Raw genomic sequence first — 16,167 nt, 5'->3', positions numbered from 1 at the left:
CAATGCGCCCGAGGCATTAGTGCGCCAGCTACTGTGCAGGCGGGGAATCAGTTCTGCGCCGATTACCGCAATCTATGCTGTTGTCCATACTTCGCATCAGTCTAATCGCCAATGACTCGTTCTGAACGTTACGAGAGCGGGACACCCAAGAGATCGCCCATGACTTCAGATTCTTCATTTGTCCACTTGGTGGGCTTGGCTTGAACACTTGATGCTGTGCTCAAAAGGCATGTCCTTACCAGGGACCGAGGGGTATCAATAGAAATGGCCGAGGGTGCTTCGTGTACTGAAGGTGGTCGCCCATTGTACAAGTTTGGCGGAAGAGGCGATTGTGGCGTTTTGTGACCAATGTGCTCATTCCTCCGCTTCGCCTTCTTCCCACCACAAGGTGGGGCCAAGGCCTGCTTGCGCCATCGAGGCCTACAAGTGTCAGTAGAGTCCATCTGTGGTAGCAGGTTACGCCAACTTACAATGATGCGGTATGGCGATTTTCTCTCCACTGGTGTGTCGTCTGTCGTGGGAGCCTGCGGAGACTGGTCTGTCCAGATCTCGGCTTCGACTCTGAAGCGCACAGTCTCCTCAAGATCGAAGAACAGCTCATCTCCTTGCTCGGTGACCCAGACCCAAACACGTTCGGCGCCAACGCTAAAGAAGCGGGGCGCAGTGTAAGCGCCGGTGAGGTCAATAGTAACCGGGTGGCGGCCGGGTGAGGAGAGGAGACTTACTACTTCACGCCCTCGAAAAGGTTGACGGGCCCAGGGACGAAGATGTCGTCAAAGAACTCCAACCCGACTGTTCTCATGTCAGGAACGGCCGTCATGTGAGGCTAGACTCGAGCGGAACATACTCTTTATGCCTTCCTGGTCAGACCCGCTGATCTTTCCCTCGATGATCTCGCCCTTGAAGGGGCGAAACACGACCAGCCTGAACTCGACTGCGTAGGAGGACTTAGCTACAGTAGGTTGGACGGCGTTGGTGCAGGAGCGTAGTACCATTGACGTTTACAATCCCAGTGCCGTGGCCAATGAGACCCTCGGAGGACTTGAGAATGTCGCGAAGGCAGATGCACAAGCCAACTTCCTGTATAACCTGCGGGCAGCACTGCATTAGTGAAGTCCGCGGCGCGGCGGGCCACGGGGGCGGACTGACTTTATTGGCGTATTTGGCGTGGATAGCATCCTTGATAGCTTGGATGCTGGACTTTTCAAACTCCTCGGGTTTGATCTGGATCAGATCCGAGATGGTGGTCCGCAGGACGTCAGCAGCGACCACAGCATATTTGATCGGGCGTGCATACAGTCAAGAACATGGCTGCGCGTTCGGAGGTGGGTAGTGCTGCATGCAACCGGTGAGAAAGCGGAGGAAAGGAGCGTCAGAACGGAGAGAGAAGTGCCGTTTAAGCGAGGGTCAGGCCAGGCGCGCGAGCAGCCCCATTCCAGTTTTGGCCTGCGGGTGGACAGGTGAAGGAAAAGGTCGTCGCCGCGGGCATCGAGTCGTCACCGCCTTCGGTCTTGGCAAAATTTCATCATAGCCACCCGTCCCTGCCCTTTTCTTCTATTTTTTGCCGACGCGACGCGACCGCTGCCATCTCCTACAACGATTCGCGCGCCCCGCCACGGCAGCTGTCTCCCAACGCCACCACCGTGACCGTGTGATGGCTGGTTTTTCTTTCCCACCGCCTCCTCCACCTCCGCCCAAGGCGACATCCCAGGATGCAAGCTCTGCGACGAATCAGACACAACCTGGGGGCTACGGACAGCGCCCGGGCAGGGGCGGAGGAGATAGAGGCCGCGGTCGGGGGAGAGGACGAGGCAACCGCGGCGGTTTTGGCAGAGGAGGTACCGCTAGCAATCATGCTGCTATGAGCCACCCTCCGCAGTTTAGTCGCCCTCCACCGCAGCAAAATGTATTCAACATGGGAAGTCTGCCTGCCGGAGGACACATCAATCCGGCATTCGTAAATCCGACCCTCCCTACCGCCCAGCCCTGGTTCTCCCAGGTGCCATCGAGCCACACACTAGGATACAAACCGCCTGCGCCCACCGCACCGAGCCCCCTCCAACCGCCCTCAGCTTCGCGACCCACAAACAAGCCAAAGGTGCAAGCTGCACCCTCGGTGCCGAGTTTCGGGTTTGCTCTTCCAACGTCACAGCCACAAATCTTGCCCAATGTCAGTAGAGAGGGGACCAAACCAAAAAAGAGGAAAGCCAATGTGCTCGGCCTCACCCCTTCGGGCGACATGCGTGAGGATAGCGAAGAGGAAGATGTCGATGAGGAGGCCAAGTTTAGATCTACCGGTGGAGCGTTAGTCATCCACACCCTCTCCTCGTTGCATATTGAGATGGCACTAATCTGCACAGTCTTCAATTCGAGTACAAGGGACGATCTTCTACCCTGAAGAGCGCGGAGGATATTGCTGCCTGGATTGAAGAGCGGAGAAAGCGGTTTCCGACAAAGGAGCGTATTGCACAAAAACAAAAAGAAGAGGATGAGAGGAGGCGTGCAAGAGAGGCCGAGAGGAAATCAAGATACCCACAACAGGAGAAGGATACCAAGAAGAGGAAGCGTAAGGATGACAACGTGCAGGACAAAGCGGTTAGGAAAGCAGACAAGCTCCGCGAGCAACTCAGAAAAGCCGAGGAGGCGGTAGCGAAGGCAAAGGCGAAGCTGGAAGGCAGAGCTACAGAGGAGGACGCGCCAAAGAAGAACCTAGGCATCGATTATGACAGCGATGACAGCGCTGAGCAGAGCGGTGAACAAGACGCGATCTCGCTTGCAGATAGCTCATCTGAAGTCTCAGCAGACTCAGACTCGGACAGCTCGTCCTCTTCGGGTGGCTCGAGTGAGGGCGATGCGCCTCCGGAGGAGGAATCCTCGGCCAAGCGGCCGGTGAAGGTTCATCTGCCCAACCGAAAAGCCCCTCAAGTCACACCAGCACGTCCTCGTCGAGACAAGGACAAGGAAGCACCCAAGAGAGTGACCTTGCGTGATAGGGTAAGTCAAACTGTCCCCACTCCCATTGATATGACAGCTAACGGGAGCAGATGGTTGAGCAGGAGCATCGGCACGACGCAGGAGTTGTGCTGCGGTTTGTCAAAATGCTGGGCGAAAAGGGCATGTTGGACTAAATCACCTCGTCGGTGTGCATGGAGATGTATAAGGAAGAGACGCTGATTTGAACTCAACGGCTCCAAAAGAGAAGCGTCAAGACTCGGGCTGTTTGACAGCTTGCGAATCCAGTGTATATATTTGAGTGTATCAGGTTTTGCCTGTATTAATATTCCAAGTCAATTGACTGTCCTGGGAGAATTGCAACGGCCTACCTAGGAGTTGCATACACAAAAGGCATGATGACGTCATTGGACCCTGAGCTGCGCCAAGACGTGCATTCGGGCCGATTGGATCTCATCGGGCGCGTCGCTGCCTCCAGATTTTCGGAGCTCCAACAACTGCCTCCGCCGCCGCCGCACCTTCTTCCGATCAGTTTCCAGCTCCAGAACGTCGCACCCCAAACGCAACCATGGCTGGCCAGAAACGCAGCCATGAGGAGTTTGCCGAGGGCGACCCGGCCGTCGATGGATCCCATGTCCGCCACGAACAGGCAGAGAGCCTTCACGACGCCTCCACCGATGGCGTCCGTAGAGCGAACGACGGTTGGGAAACATTCGAGAGCAAGGGCACCAAGAAGCTCAAGAAGATTCCAGGCCAGCAGTCGAAAAACTATCCCTCGATCACCCATTCTCCAAATGCCCGCCTGCAGTCGACCGTCAAGCTCAGCGACATACAGAACCTCATTCTCTACATCTTGAGCGACGCACCCTCGCCCCGTTGGGTTGCAGTCAACAACTCTGGGCAAATCAGGAGAATCGTCACCGTCATGGTGCCGGGTCTCGAGGCCGGCATGTTCAATGGGCAAATATCACTCGACGAGGCTGCTTCCGCGCAGCAAGATCCTGTAGCACAGCACAACGAGAACAAGGAAAAATCTAGTGTCTCTCCCGACGACTACTATCCCACTCAGCTTGTACTAGAGAAGTTGCCAGAGCCCTTGAGGCTCTTCGCAGACATGTTCCCACACATCTGGCCCGTCAAGAGCCCTGGTGACGACAAGTTCATGAGGCTTCACTCGCCGCTGCAAGCAATACTGACTGCGCCCATACCGAAGCAGAAGGACGAGAAGAAAAAAGGCCCTCAGTCAGCCAACAACCGCAACTGGAAGAACAAGCGCACCCCCATCACCAGCTACATTGCAGAACTAGAACCAATGCTCGAGGACGATGAATGGACAATACACCCCGCCATGTACCCCACGCCGGAAGAAAGGGCTGAGTGTTTACAGGCGAGGGGATTAAAGGGCAAGGATGCTGTGCACGGCTGGGTCGACACGCCTGTCGCGAGTCTTGAAGATGGCCATGTGCCCGATGACCAGATCCAGAGCGGCAGCATGACCGCCGGCCGGAAGATACTTGCGTTGGACTGTGAAATGTGCAAGACGGGGGAACAAGACTTCGAGCTTACACGAATCAGCGTCGTTGATTGGGACGGGGGAGTTGTTTTGGACGAATTGGTCAAGCCAGAACGCCCTATCACAGATTACCTGACTCCCTACTCTGGAATCACCGAGGACATGCTCAAGGACGTCACGACTACCCTTCCCGACATTCAGAAACGCTTACTGGAAATTATCACGCCCCAGACAATCCTCGTTGGCCATTCACTCAATTCCGACCTGAATGCCTTGAAAATGACGCATCCTTTCATTGTCGACACGTCGTTCCTCTACCCCCATCCGCGCGGCCGACCGTTGAAGTGCTCTCTCAAGTGGCTAGCACAGAAATACCTGTCGAAGGAGATCCAGAAAGGCCACGGAAGCTCTGGTCACGACTCGGTCGAAGACGCACGCAGCACTCTCGAGCTCGTCAAGCAAAAGTGCGAAAAGGGCCCGCTCTGGGGCACCAGCGAAGCCAATGGGGAATCCATCTTCAAGCGCCTCGGTCGAGCACCCAGACCGAAGAACCAGACAACGAGCGCGGTCGAAGAATACCGCACGGGCGCTGTCGTCGACTGGGGCGAGCCTAGGCGTGGCTTTGGAGCGGCGGCGGAAGTCTGCTTCGGCTGCAAGAACGACGAGGACGTGGTAGCGAACGTGCTCAAGGCGGTCAACGGTGTTCCGGATCCCACGAGGCCGGTCAGCAGCAAGGGCGTTGATTTCGTGTGGGCGCGCATGCGGGAGCTGGAGGCCGTCCGCGGCTGGTGGACGAGAACGAAGACAAAGGACAACGCCGAGTTGCTCGCCAACGCGCTGAGTGGCGGTGGTCACGACGCGAAGCCGGCTGTGGCAACGGCTGACGGCGAGACGGTGATGGCAGACGAGGCTGTGGTCAAAGGCGAGGCGGCCAGCGCGGCCGAAGGCACGAAAGACCAGACTGTCACGGCGGATGCGTCTCCCAGCGAACCCAGCACCGCTGAACTCGCGGCGGCGGTGCGCAAGACGACTCAGCGCCTCAAGGAGATGTACGACTCACTCCCGCCGTGCACGGCGTTCGTGGTGTACAGCGGCAGCGGGGATCCGCGCGAGGTGACACGTCTGCAGGAGCTGAAGAAGCAGTATTACAGGGAGTTCAAGGTCAAGAACTGGGACGAAAACAGCGTGAAGTGGACGGACACGGAGGATCAGGCGCTGCGTCGGGCTTGCATAAGGGCGAGGGAGGGTGTTGGTTTTGTGGTGGTCAAGTGAAGGCAGCAGGCCTTGGGCGCAGACGGTATTGTGGTGGTAAAAGCGGAACCCTGGTCGTGTATTGATGGTACGATAGGTCTAAGTCGAGAAAAAGCAGATCGACGCTAGCCGTTGGCTGCAGGAGAGAGCTGAAGTGGAATGCGGGGTTACCAGTTAGCAGCCACTATGAGTCAGCGTGAATCACTTGGCGCAGTCACTACGGATACGGACCCGCGTAAACCACTTGGATTTGCCCTACGTCGGGCGCGGCGAAGTCGACAGTGACACGGGCTAAGCAACTTATAAATAAGCCAACCACTCTCGCGTCAATGAAGTCGCCATCCGCCTGGTCTCACGGCCATCATCTGGGTATCTTCTGTTCATTAACCATCAGCCATTCCCCTCTCCAAAGACACAGCATTTCCATCATTCGCCATGGCGACGTCCAGCCCCATCGCATTCTATGACATCGCCCAGCGTCCTCCCGTGGAGAAAAACGCGTGTGCACCAAACCCCTGGAAAAGCCGGCTGGCACTCAACTTCAAAGCTCTCCCATACACGACCACATGGGTGCCTCTGCCCGACGTTGCAAAGGTCCGCAACAGTCTCAAAGTACCAGCGTGTCGCAAATTTGCCGATGGCACCGACTTCCTCACGTTGCCCATCATCGAGGATCCCGCGACCGAATCGTCGGTCGGCGACTCGTTCGACATCGCCGTCTACCTCCAGAAGACATATCCGGACTCGGGCGCGGGCGACCTCTTCCCGCCTCAGACAATCGACTACGTCTTCACGCCCGACGCTGCCATACTCGTCCCGCTGTCGGACTGCAGCGAGAGTGACTTCCCCGAGTACGCCAAGTTCAACGCGAACGTCGACGCGGCCTTCAGCGCACACGTGCCGCTTTCGGTCCAGGGTTTCCCGTTCGATCCGGCCACGGCTGAGGCGTCCAAGGCGGAATTCGTCCGGCGCGCGGGGGTTTCGAGCTGGGACGACTTTGCGCTGGCGGGCGAGGTGCGAGCGAAGATGATGGAGTCGTTCCGCAACACGCTGGGCGGGCTGGGCAAGCTGTTCGAGAGGGACGCCGGCGGGCCCTTTCTGCTCGGAGCAAAGGCTTGCTATGCCGACTTGATCGTCGGTGCGTGGCTGCGGATGATGCGCGCGACGCTACCGGAGAGCGAGTGGGAGGAGCTGAGAAGCTGGCATGGGGGTCTTTATGGGCGGTTGCATGATGCGTTGGAGGTGTATGCGGAGATGAAGTAGTAGTACCTAGGGCGCAATGATTCGGTAGAAGACACTTGCCGACGGGAAAAAAGAAAAAAAAAACGACCAAAACGCTGCCATCGGGCAAGATACCACAAGCGAAAAGGCCAATCGGACACTGGGCGGATCCGAAGACTGTTTTGGGCATCGTGAAGGGTCTTTTCCAGATGGTCTCATAAGGGATCCGCAAAACGCCATAGTACCAAGAACCGTCCAGCCAATAGACGCCCGGGGTGATGTTACCATTCGCAGCAACGCCAAAATGCATTTTAGTTATAATCAAAGCCGTCTCCAAGGCTTCTCGCCCACCAGATCCCGCGCCCGTCGTGCAACATGTCTGCAAAGCAGGTGGAACCGGAAGTGGGGGCGGTCGACGAGGCCACGACCAAGCCCGTGTCCCGCTTCACGCGGTGGTACCGCAGTCCGCTGTTCAACGTCATCGTCGTCGGCTTGATCTCCTTCACCCAGCCTGGGATCTGGAACGCGCTCAACAGTAGGCCGCTTCCCCGCATGTCTTCTCCTCCGGCCGCACGCACCGACTGACCGGGCAACAGACACGGGCGCAGGAGGCCAGCAGCAGCCGTACCTGGTCAACGGCGCCAACTCGCTGACGTTTGGCATCATGGTCTTCGGCTGCTCCGCCTTCTCCATCCTCGCGAACAAGTACGGGCTGAAGCCGATCCTCATCCTCGGCACGCTGGGCTACGCGCCCTACTCGGCCTCGCTCTACGTCAACAACCGCTACGGCACCGAGTGGTTCGTCCTGTTCGGCGGCGCCACGTGCGGCGTCGCGGCGTCGGCGCTGTGGGCGTCCGAGGGCGCCATCGCGCTGGGCTACGCCGACGTGCGGGACCGCGGCAAGTTCACCGGCATCTGGCTGGGGCTGCGCGAGCTGGGCCAGCTCATCGGCGCCTCCATCCAGCTGTCGCTGAACGTGGAGAACGGCCAGCGCGGCAAGGTCGGCTACTCGACCTACCTCATCCTCATCGGCCTGCAGTGCCTCGGCCTGCCGCTCGCCTGCCTGGTGTCGCCGCCCGAGAAGGTCATCCGCCGCGACGGCCGCCGCCGCGCGCCGGTCGTCAAGGACCGCGGCGTCGTCAAGGAGTTCCACAAGTGGTGGGCGCTGCTGAAGACGCCGCAGTTCTACCTGCTGATCCCCATCCTGGTCGGCTTCAACTGGAACGGCACCTACCAGGGCATCTACCTCACCCAGTACTTCTCGGTGCGCGCGAGGACGCTGGGCGCGCTGGCGTCGGGTCTCGCGGCCACGGCGGCCAACGTCGTGTGGGGCTGGGTCTACGACCTCAAGGGCTTCAGCCGGCCGAAGCTGGCCAGGGTCACCTGGACCATCTTCTCGGTCGTCATGCTGGGTCTTTTCGCGTGGCAGGTCGCCAACGAGAAGCTGTACGAGTCCACGAGCCCCAAGCCGACGCTCGACTGGAGCCAGCCTGGTTTCGGCCGCGGCTTCGCTGTCAACGTCCTGTTCCGGTGAGTCCGTTTCAGCGTGTGTGTATATCTTCTCACGTTCGAGTGCTGACGACGGGTGCGCAGTTTCATGAACGAGTCCCACTACATGTTCGTGTACTGGATACTCGGCACTTTCTTCGATGACATCGAGACGTTGACTTTGGCCGTGGGGTTGATGCGGTCCTTCGAGTCCATCGGCTCCTGTCTGGCCTTTGGCGTCGGTGCTGCAGACGTCAGCCCAATGGTGAACTTGATCATCGCCTTCGTCATGTTTGGTATCACCATCCCGTCGACGTATGCTGCAACGCTGCTCGTGCCAGACCGCCCGGCCGATCTTCGAAAATCCGAAGAAGAAGACGAGCACGTGGCCAGCGAGACCAGCACATGAGGCGTTGCGTCGGCCGAAGTCGTGTGGGGGAATTGCTGAGGATTTTGATGTTGAACCGCATTTGAGGGACGTATGCATCCAATGTTGTGCAGGAGCAAAGGATATGCAAAAAACAAGTAATGGTGGCTGTTCAGTAGATGGCTTAGTCATGCGAGCAGGGTGTATATATATATATATGAGACGCACCCCTCGCACGACTACGTAAAATACCTCCACCTCACATCCTTCTCCCCTTGCTCGCCCAGCTCCGCCGTGTCGACGTCGCCGGCGCTCAGCCTACACCCCATGAGGCGATCCCTCCTCCTGTTCTCCCACTTCATCCAGCCACCCAGGCCCAGCGTGAAGACGATGCACGTAACATTGCAACACGCCGTGGCGACCAGGGTCGGCACGTAGGCGGGCGCGTACTCGGTCCTGAAGGTGGCGGCGCTCAGGATGCCGCCCAGGTTGCCCAGGCCGACGAGCAGGCCCGTCGTCGCCGCGCGCGCGTTCTCGGACAGGTTGTTGTTGTTGTGCCACGAGTGGACGAGGCAGGAGGGGATGTAGGCGCCCGCGGCGAGCAGGAAGGTGGCGGCGTAGGCGACGGCCGGGCGTCGGGCGGCGTCGACGGCGGCGAGCACCACCAGCCCGGCCAGGCTGACACAGAGCGCGAAGACGATGTGAAACGTGCGCTCGCGCAGCCGGTCCGACGACCACGCCACCGCCAGCAGGAAGCAGAAGCCCGCGGCGTTGGGCGCGACCGTCCGCAGGTTCGTCTCGACGGCGCTCATGCTGCTGCCGCCGCCCCCCACGCGCGCCACCAGCTGCGGCAGGAAGTTGGACGTCGTCGCGAACGCCACCGGGTACGTGAAGCTGATGGCGCACCACGGCGCGAACTGCCACGACCGCCACCGCCGGAACATGGCGCCCGTGTCGTACGCTTCGGCCGCCGCGCCCGTCCCGGCGTCCCGGCGGGAGCGGGCGAGCGCCGCCGCCTTTTCGGCCGGAGTCAGGAACCATGCGGTGGAGGAGGAGGCGGGGAGCCAGAAGAAGGAAACGAGGGCGATGATGACGGTCATGGCGCCTGGTTGGGTGTCAGCGGATCAGGCGCTTGGGATCGCGTGGGGATGGATGGGGACAATATCGATATGTTGGCAAACCTTCGATGATGAACAGCCACTTCCATCCTTGGATCGAGCCATGCTGGATCCGGAACACCCCAAAGGATATCAGGCCGCTGAATGCCGCCGCCAGCAGGGCGCTGCCGAAGAAGATGGCAATGCGGAAGCCGAGCTCGCCGCGCGTGTAGAAGAGCGTGAGGTAGAAGACGGCGCCGGCGAAGAAGCCTGCCTCGAACGCGCTGCCACAGCCACCCCCCGGTCAGCATCCGGCAAGATACAACCGCAGGCGAGGGCTGCACTCACCCCAGAAACAGCCGTAGTACGAGCATCCCGGCAAAATTTGTGGCAGCGCATTGCAGCAATGCGCATGAGCCCCAGCCGAGCATCACTTCCACAGAAACAGGTGTTAGCACGGGCTCCCGTCTGCAGAAACCATTGATTTCGAGTCTTACATCCGGGCAGCATCACCTTCCCGGACCAGCGCTTGGTCAGCATGTTGAGCGGGAGGTCGCACAGCCCGTTCGGGACGTAGAACAGGAGGATCAGCAACGAGTACTGCTCGCCGACGAAGCCCAGATCCTTGTCCATGCCGTCCGTTTTGGCGTTACCCAGGTTACTCTGCCGTGCGCATCGTCATCATCAGTTTTCTTTCTCTGTCCGGCAAGATATCGTGTCTCGCCATCCATCGGCCGATCGCGTCTCGCAAGGAAGAGAGTCGAAAAAACTCACCCTATCGACCGAGTTGAAAAAGTACATCTGCAACAAGCCGCCTCGCGTCAGCCAGTCAGACAATCAGCCCACCGGGGTGCCCTCCCCCCTGAAACCAGCCGTCGGCAGTCAGCCGGTGCCAAGCGTCGTACATACCAGACTCATCATCGGCAGGAGATAAAGATCCAGCTTCCGTACTACACCACAGTCAGTAACAGACACACCACCCACCCCAACCGTCTACGACGGGTACACCCCCCCATCCCAGTAGATACGAAACACGACGGATAAGCCAGGCACATATATGCCAGGGAGAGAAAGGGAAGGAAAAGAAAAAAAAAGGACTCACCGTAAGACCTCTCGGCAACCTTGTCGACGAACGGTGCGGCCGACCCCACCACCACCTCTCGATCCGCGACGTCCCAGGACGACGACGACAACGAGACATGTTGCTGCTGTTTCTCTCCTCTATCCTTCGCTGCTAGGGAGGGCGTCACCGTTGACCCCGCCGCCTGATCGTGCGGGTTCGAAATCGACATGTCGACGCTTGCCCGTTTCTCTTTCCTTTCTCTCTCCCTTTGGCCGCGAAACGGTGGTTTGGGGTTACGCCGTTGACTTGTTTGAGGGAAGAAAGAGAGAGAGAAAAAAGAGTGACGGAAACCGTTCGTCCGCTCCTTTCGCCGAGGTCCTGTTGTTGCACAGCAGTAGCGCCGTCGGCTGCACGCCTCCCTCTAAAAAAAAAAGCAAGTGGTATAGTTAAAAAAAAAAGCTCAGCTCAGGAGATGAATCCGTCGTCGTCACGTCAGCGCAACAATTGCAGCAGCAGGAACATTTGAAAGGGCGAAGCAAAGCACAGGCCTAATCCCCCCCATCCTATACATATCTCATCCACCGGTTGCTAGTGTACTCCCCCACGGTCTGTCTGTGTGTCTCTCTCTCTCTCTCCCCCTCCCCGCCCCCTCCACTTCTCGCGCATGGCCCTACCAGCCGATCGAGTTTCCCCGTCGCTGGTTGGTGCGAAAAGCGGGAAGCGACGAACCGGCATCGGAACCTTGCCGGTTGCTGATCGGGGAGGGGAGGGGAGGGGGCATTGATAAGCCAAGCGTAGCGCATCCCATGCGTAGAGACGTCGTCGTCGTACATGTGCGACCGATATACATAGATAGCAGCAACGGCAGCGGCTGCGCGCGCGCGGCCGGCTAGGCACGGGCGGGAGACGGGAGGAACCTAGGTATGTATGGTGGGTGGGGGGATGGGATGGGATGGGAAAGCGCTATGTACAGCATATGCAAGTAAGTGCAGAAGTGGGGTGGAGGGGGGGAGGAAGGATCAGAAGTGGGACAGCAGCAGCAGCACATAAGACTCGCCAGGACGAGGTCGATCTGAAACGAGCTCCCTCCTCTTGTGAGATCACAGAAACAGTCTTCGCCCTCACATCGGCCGTGCGGGACAGCCGAATTCTAGAACACGCGGCGTGTTCTGGAACTGAACCCACTGCAAGACGCAATCGTTGATCCACCTGGTCCATCGGACAAAAGTGGAGAGACGAAGTAAGGAGAGGTGGCTTGGTCTAGTGAGGACCGCTCGGTGATCACATGCAAGAGTGGGATGCCTGAGGGAGCGAGTCAATCACCCGTTTCAGATCCTGGACGGCTGGAGAGGTATGAAGAAGCGAGATTCGTAGCTCGTGTGTGTGCTTTTTTTGCTTTGTGGTATGGATACAGATGGGAACCTGGAGGCCAAAGCACTAACCCTCCCTCCCATCATCATGGCCGACTGCCGCCCAAATTGAATAATTACAAGAAACATGACCGTCTAATGCTCTCTAAAAATCTGCTTTCTGTGTGAAAAGAAATGAGTCTGGCCTTTCGCTCGCTGGAAACATTCAATCTATTCCGGACGAAGCCGGTCCGAAATTCAAAAATGGAACGCAACTCTAACTTCTAATTAGGCCGTTACTTGTGCTTGTAGCCGATGTTCTCGGTCATACTCCTGCGGGGAGGCACAAAGCGTTCTTCCGCCCCATCCAGGGCGCCAGACGCCGTAGGTGTCCGGCTCTCTTCATGGCTCGCCCGCCATGCTGCGGGGCTGATGGTCCCGCTGCGTGGATCAATGCGTTCCGTTGTCTCAGGAATGTCTTGCATGGAGAGACCGCCTTCCAGATCCGCCGGTCCCTTCCCACGCGAGAAGAAACGGTTACGGTGGCTGGTGCGGCTGCGTGCCGCCGAACTGTCCGTTGGGATTCGGGCGAGGTCCGAGTCGTGTCCTGTCGATCGACCCGTGTCGTGCGATGGCCGAGGACGGGAGTCTTGTGATCCACGGTGAGAGTCGCCAGGCGACGTGACTCTCATCGGAAGTATGGGCTTCCTTTCGTCGAAAATGTCTCCTGTCAAGTCGCCCGATGAAATGTCCTTCATGCCCAGCGAGAAATCGACACGCCTGCCCATAGCCGCAAGAGATTCACCACGGGGCCTGCCAGAGCGGAGAATCGAATGTGAAGGCTGGCGTGCTTGTGCACTAGTGGGAGACTCGGGAGAGACGAAGGGAGGATCCTGGCCACCAGATGCGTTGCTCCTGCCAGTGCCGGGGCGCTCCATGAGGCCGGCCGGGTTGTCCGGGTTGCCACCGTGGCCCGTGCCAGGAGTAGCAAGGTGAGGAATCTGCTGGAGGTAGACCGGGAAGGACTCCTTCTGGCCAGGGAAGCGCATGCGGGGACCTTCGATGCCGAGATCCTGCATGCACACCATCATGGCGCAAATGAACTTGTTGCGGCGCTGAAGACGCAGCAGCTCGTTCTGCCAGTTCGATTTGTAGAAGAAGACGACGTTGAGCGTGAGCGAGTGTGCTTCACTGACTTCGCGCAGTTCGGTGAGGATGTTGCCTTGGTATTCACGCTTCTCCGAACGCACGAATTCCAACAACCTCGTGCGGAGCATTTCGATCTGTTCGAGCGTGGTACCGAACTTGATGATGATAGGGACAGCCTCTGCCAAGCCGCCAGAACGCCTTTGGTTGAGGATGAACAGGCTGTTCAAGTAGCTGTTGGGTGCCTGGACGACGTGGCCTTCCATCTTCTTGAACTCGGTGTACAGCAGGGCGATTTCCTTGACGAAATAGTCATCGCCCAGACCAGTGGCACCAGTGTTGCCGTAGACGCTCACACGGTCGCCAACGTCGAACGGGTGCTTGACGAAGACGAAGACGATGGACTGCAGGAATTCCTGAGCCGTGGCGGAAAAGAGCCAGGACAAAGCCAGAACGGCGGAGCCAGCGTTGGTAATGACACTGCTGGCGGAGGAGGAGATGAGGGAGATGAAGACCAGGATAGTGATGACGGCGACGATGAACATCAGCACATCGTCGAGCTTGGAAATGACAGAGTCGAGGTCCTTGAGGGAAGCAGTGATGGCCTTGCGCTCACGGCCAATCTCGACGCAAACAGCCTCGAGCTCTTCCATGGAGATGTCGCCGTTCATGTCCTTGTCGAACATGGAGAAGGCAGCATTGGCCTCGTCTTCGTTGTCGAAAGCGCTGCTGAGATCATCGGGGTGGACCGTTTCCGTGTCTTCACGTGAGAAGGTGCGGTACAGACGACGGGCGAGAACCTGGCTGCCGCTGGTGGTGCCGAGCAACGCCAGAACGACCTGGTGGGGGTGGTTGCTCCGCTGCGTCGCACGTCCGGTGAAATCAGCCGCAATCTTTCCAGCAACATCTCCGAATTTGGTAATGGCCTGCTTTGTGTTCTTTTGTGCCTCTTTGACAAACATGCCGGGCGTGCGAGCCCCTGAGCCAAGACCGGCTTCGCGCTGCTCGAACTCGGAATCTTCCATGGTAAGCTTGTCCCTGGAGAAGGTGTAGAGCTTGACCAAGCTTCCGATCTGGAACTTGTTCAGCTCGATCCGGTCCTGGTAGGTGCGCAAATGGAAGCTGATGGCAATGAGCTGGATGACGATCTTCTCGACGAAGTTGAGAGTGAAGCCGATGAAGGTGGACACCAGGACCTTGTACATGGTTTTCTCCCAGCCCTTGACGCCTCTGGTGCCGTCCGTGTGGTGATAAGTCATGGTCGGATAGAAGGAAATAATAATGGCCAGCCACCAGAAGAACAGGGTTGCCGGAAGCTCGAGCTGCTTGCCCATGTCACGCCACTTCTTTCCGTTGTTGGTGAACAGACTGGCAGCGAGTCCAATGGGCCACGGGAGGCACTTGGCAAGGACCTGGGAGCAACATCAGCACGAGGTGGGGGAGGATGCAGGGGTGGGCGGGGGGTTATGGTGAACTCACTCTGCCGGCCCATAGGGTCAACCAGACAATCTCAAGCCAGATGCAGAACCAAACGAGCTCGACGCCGCCAACGGCGGTGTGGGTGAAGACGAGAGCGCCGAGGAGAAGGGGGATGAGGATGATGCACACGACGGGAACGATGTAGGTGAGGTAGCGAATCACCCAGCTCGAATTGTGGACCTTCTTGAAGAACTTGGCGAAGGTGGTGGTCGGGTTCTCTGGGGGCTTGTACATGGAGGCCTGGGCGTGGATGGGTTCGGTCGCAGCATCGAACTCGTCGACGGGCTCCTGGTGACGCGAGCGGGAGCGGTGGATGGAGCGGCCGTCAGTGCTCCGGGCCTCCTCGACGGCGGAGATCTGGCGCTCGATCTGCAGCATCTGCAGGTCATCGTCCAGGCGGCTGGCCTGCTCGCGCGAGGCCGAGGGCGAGGCCAGGCCGCTCGGGGCGCGCAGGAAGGCCGAGTTGTTGTCGACGGGCAGGTGGGTGGTGTCGAGCGGGTCGACATAGTGGTTGTCCTGGTCCGAGTTGTTGCGGGTGGAATCGTCGCCAATGACGGTGTGGTCCTCCTCGTCGGAGGCGTGAGGATGGTAGTAGCGGACCTCGGCCTTCTCGTCAATGGGGGTCGTCATGGCTGGTGAGGTGAGGGTGGCAGAGTCGGGCTCCACTGATTTTCGCGGGGGATCGCGAGGTTATCTGCACGCTCTCAGTGGCAGCGGCGGGCGAGCATCGACGAGGGCGGGTGGGGTAGCGAGTGCGGTTGCGCAATTAAAAGAAGGGCAATACGAGCGCATGCAAGACGAGAGCAATGGGCAGCGAGACGGAGGGAAAGTGTGTTATATTGCGGGTAGCACGACGGGACGATCGAGAGATACGGCGGCTGGGCAGGCCAGGCGCTGAGGCCGGCGATCTGGGATGACGATTGAGCCCGTGGCCGGTGGGCCTGGTGGACGCGACTCCAGGCATGGGCAGGCATGGGCGCACCGCGAATCCCTGCGGTTTTGGGATCCCGGGAAACAAGCCAATTGTGGGTCGCCAAGTCGAGGCTGTTGGCTGTTGGGCAGACGGCGCGCTGCCGCGTTTGCGCAGAAAGTTCGACGTGTGTGGCGCCGACGCCACCAAGCCGGGCGGCGCGGAGGCTGCTGCACGGAAGCCGCGAAGGGGCAACCCGCGCGCTGCACGCTGCACGCTGCAGGGGAGCGCCGGCACCCGCGCGGCCAGCCGGCTGCTTTTCGCGCAAATT

At 59.0% G+C, this 16,167-nt stretch overlaps 7 protein-coding genes across 7 annotated transcripts; 4 read left to right on the top strand and 3 right to left on the bottom strand.

The window, feature by feature from the left end:
* Positions 1-354: 354 nt before the first annotated feature.
* On the bottom strand, positions 355-1,309 carry BKCO1_5400052 (dna-directed rna polymerase iii 25 kd polypeptide; the record flags this gene model as incomplete). The annotated part of the gene is made up of 7 exons (XM_020277260.1): positions 355-420; positions 471-645; positions 726-792; positions 848-934; positions 993-1,089; positions 1,150-1,224; positions 1,298-1,309. 7 exons carry the CDS (start codon positions 1,307-1,309, stop codon positions 355-357), a joined length of 579 nt encoding a protein of 192 aa, XP_020127190.1.
* Positions 1,310-1,654: 345 nt separating this feature from the next.
* Positions 1,655-3,128, top strand: BKCO1_5400051 (ccch zinc finger protein; the record flags this gene model as incomplete). The annotated part of the gene is made up of 3 exons (XM_020277259.1): positions 1,655-2,304; positions 2,361-2,994; positions 3,045-3,128. 3 exons carry the CDS (start codon positions 1,655-1,657, stop codon positions 3,126-3,128), a joined length of 1,368 nt encoding a protein of 455 aa, XP_020127199.1.
* Positions 3,129-3,520: 392 nt separating this feature from the next.
* Positions 3,521-5,737, top strand: BKCO1_5400050 (exonuclease; the record flags this gene model as incomplete). Its single annotated transcript, XM_020277258.1, has 1 exon — positions 3,521-5,737. One exon carries the CDS (start codon positions 3,521-3,523, stop codon positions 5,735-5,737), a length of 2,217 nt encoding a protein of 738 aa, XP_020127200.1.
* Positions 5,738-6,151: 414 nt separating this feature from the next.
* On the top strand, positions 6,152-6,979 carry BKCO1_5400049 (glutathione s-transferase; the record flags this gene model as incomplete). The annotated part of the gene is made up of 1 exon (XM_020277256.1): positions 6,152-6,979. One exon carries the CDS (start codon positions 6,152-6,154, stop codon positions 6,977-6,979), a length of 828 nt encoding a protein of 275 aa, XP_020127197.1.
* Positions 6,980-7,312: 333 nt separating this feature from the next.
* BKCO1_5400048 (uncharacterized protein) lies at positions 7,313-8,834 on the top strand (the record flags this gene model as incomplete). The annotated part of the gene is made up of 3 exons (XM_020277255.1): positions 7,313-7,472; positions 7,534-8,467; positions 8,531-8,834. The coding sequence occupies 3 exons, from the start codon at positions 7,313-7,315 to the stop codon at positions 8,832-8,834; spliced, it is 1,398 nt and encodes a 465-aa protein (XP_020127196.1).
* Positions 8,835-9,031: 197 nt separating this feature from the next.
* Positions 9,032-11,181, bottom strand: BKCO1_5400047 (major facilitator superfamily transporter; the record flags this gene model as incomplete). Its single annotated transcript, XM_020277254.1, has 6 exons — positions 9,032-9,897; positions 9,974-10,173; positions 10,238-10,322; positions 10,387-10,552; positions 10,799-10,839; positions 10,992-11,181. 6 exons carry the CDS (start codon positions 11,179-11,181, stop codon positions 9,032-9,034), a joined length of 1,548 nt encoding a protein of 515 aa, XP_020127143.1.
* Positions 11,182-12,597: 1,416 nt separating this feature from the next.
* Positions 12,598-15,556, bottom strand: BKCO1_5400046 (mechanosensitive ion channel family; the record flags this gene model as incomplete). The annotated part of the gene is made up of 2 exons (XM_020277253.1): positions 12,598-14,859; positions 14,927-15,556. 2 exons carry the CDS (start codon positions 15,554-15,556, stop codon positions 12,598-12,600), a joined length of 2,892 nt encoding a protein of 963 aa, XP_020127142.1.
* Between the last annotated feature and the right edge of the window lie 611 nt (positions 15,557-16,167).

The sequence above is a fragment of the Diplodia corticola genome (assembly GCF_001883845.1).
Source record: "Diplodia corticola strain CBS 112549 chromosome Unknown scaffold54, whole genome shotgun sequence".
Taxonomy (NCBI): Eukaryota; Fungi; Ascomycota; class Dothideomycetes; order Botryosphaeriales; family Botryosphaeriaceae; genus Diplodia; species Diplodia corticola.
This window is presented reverse-complemented; position numbering and strand designations above follow the sequence as displayed.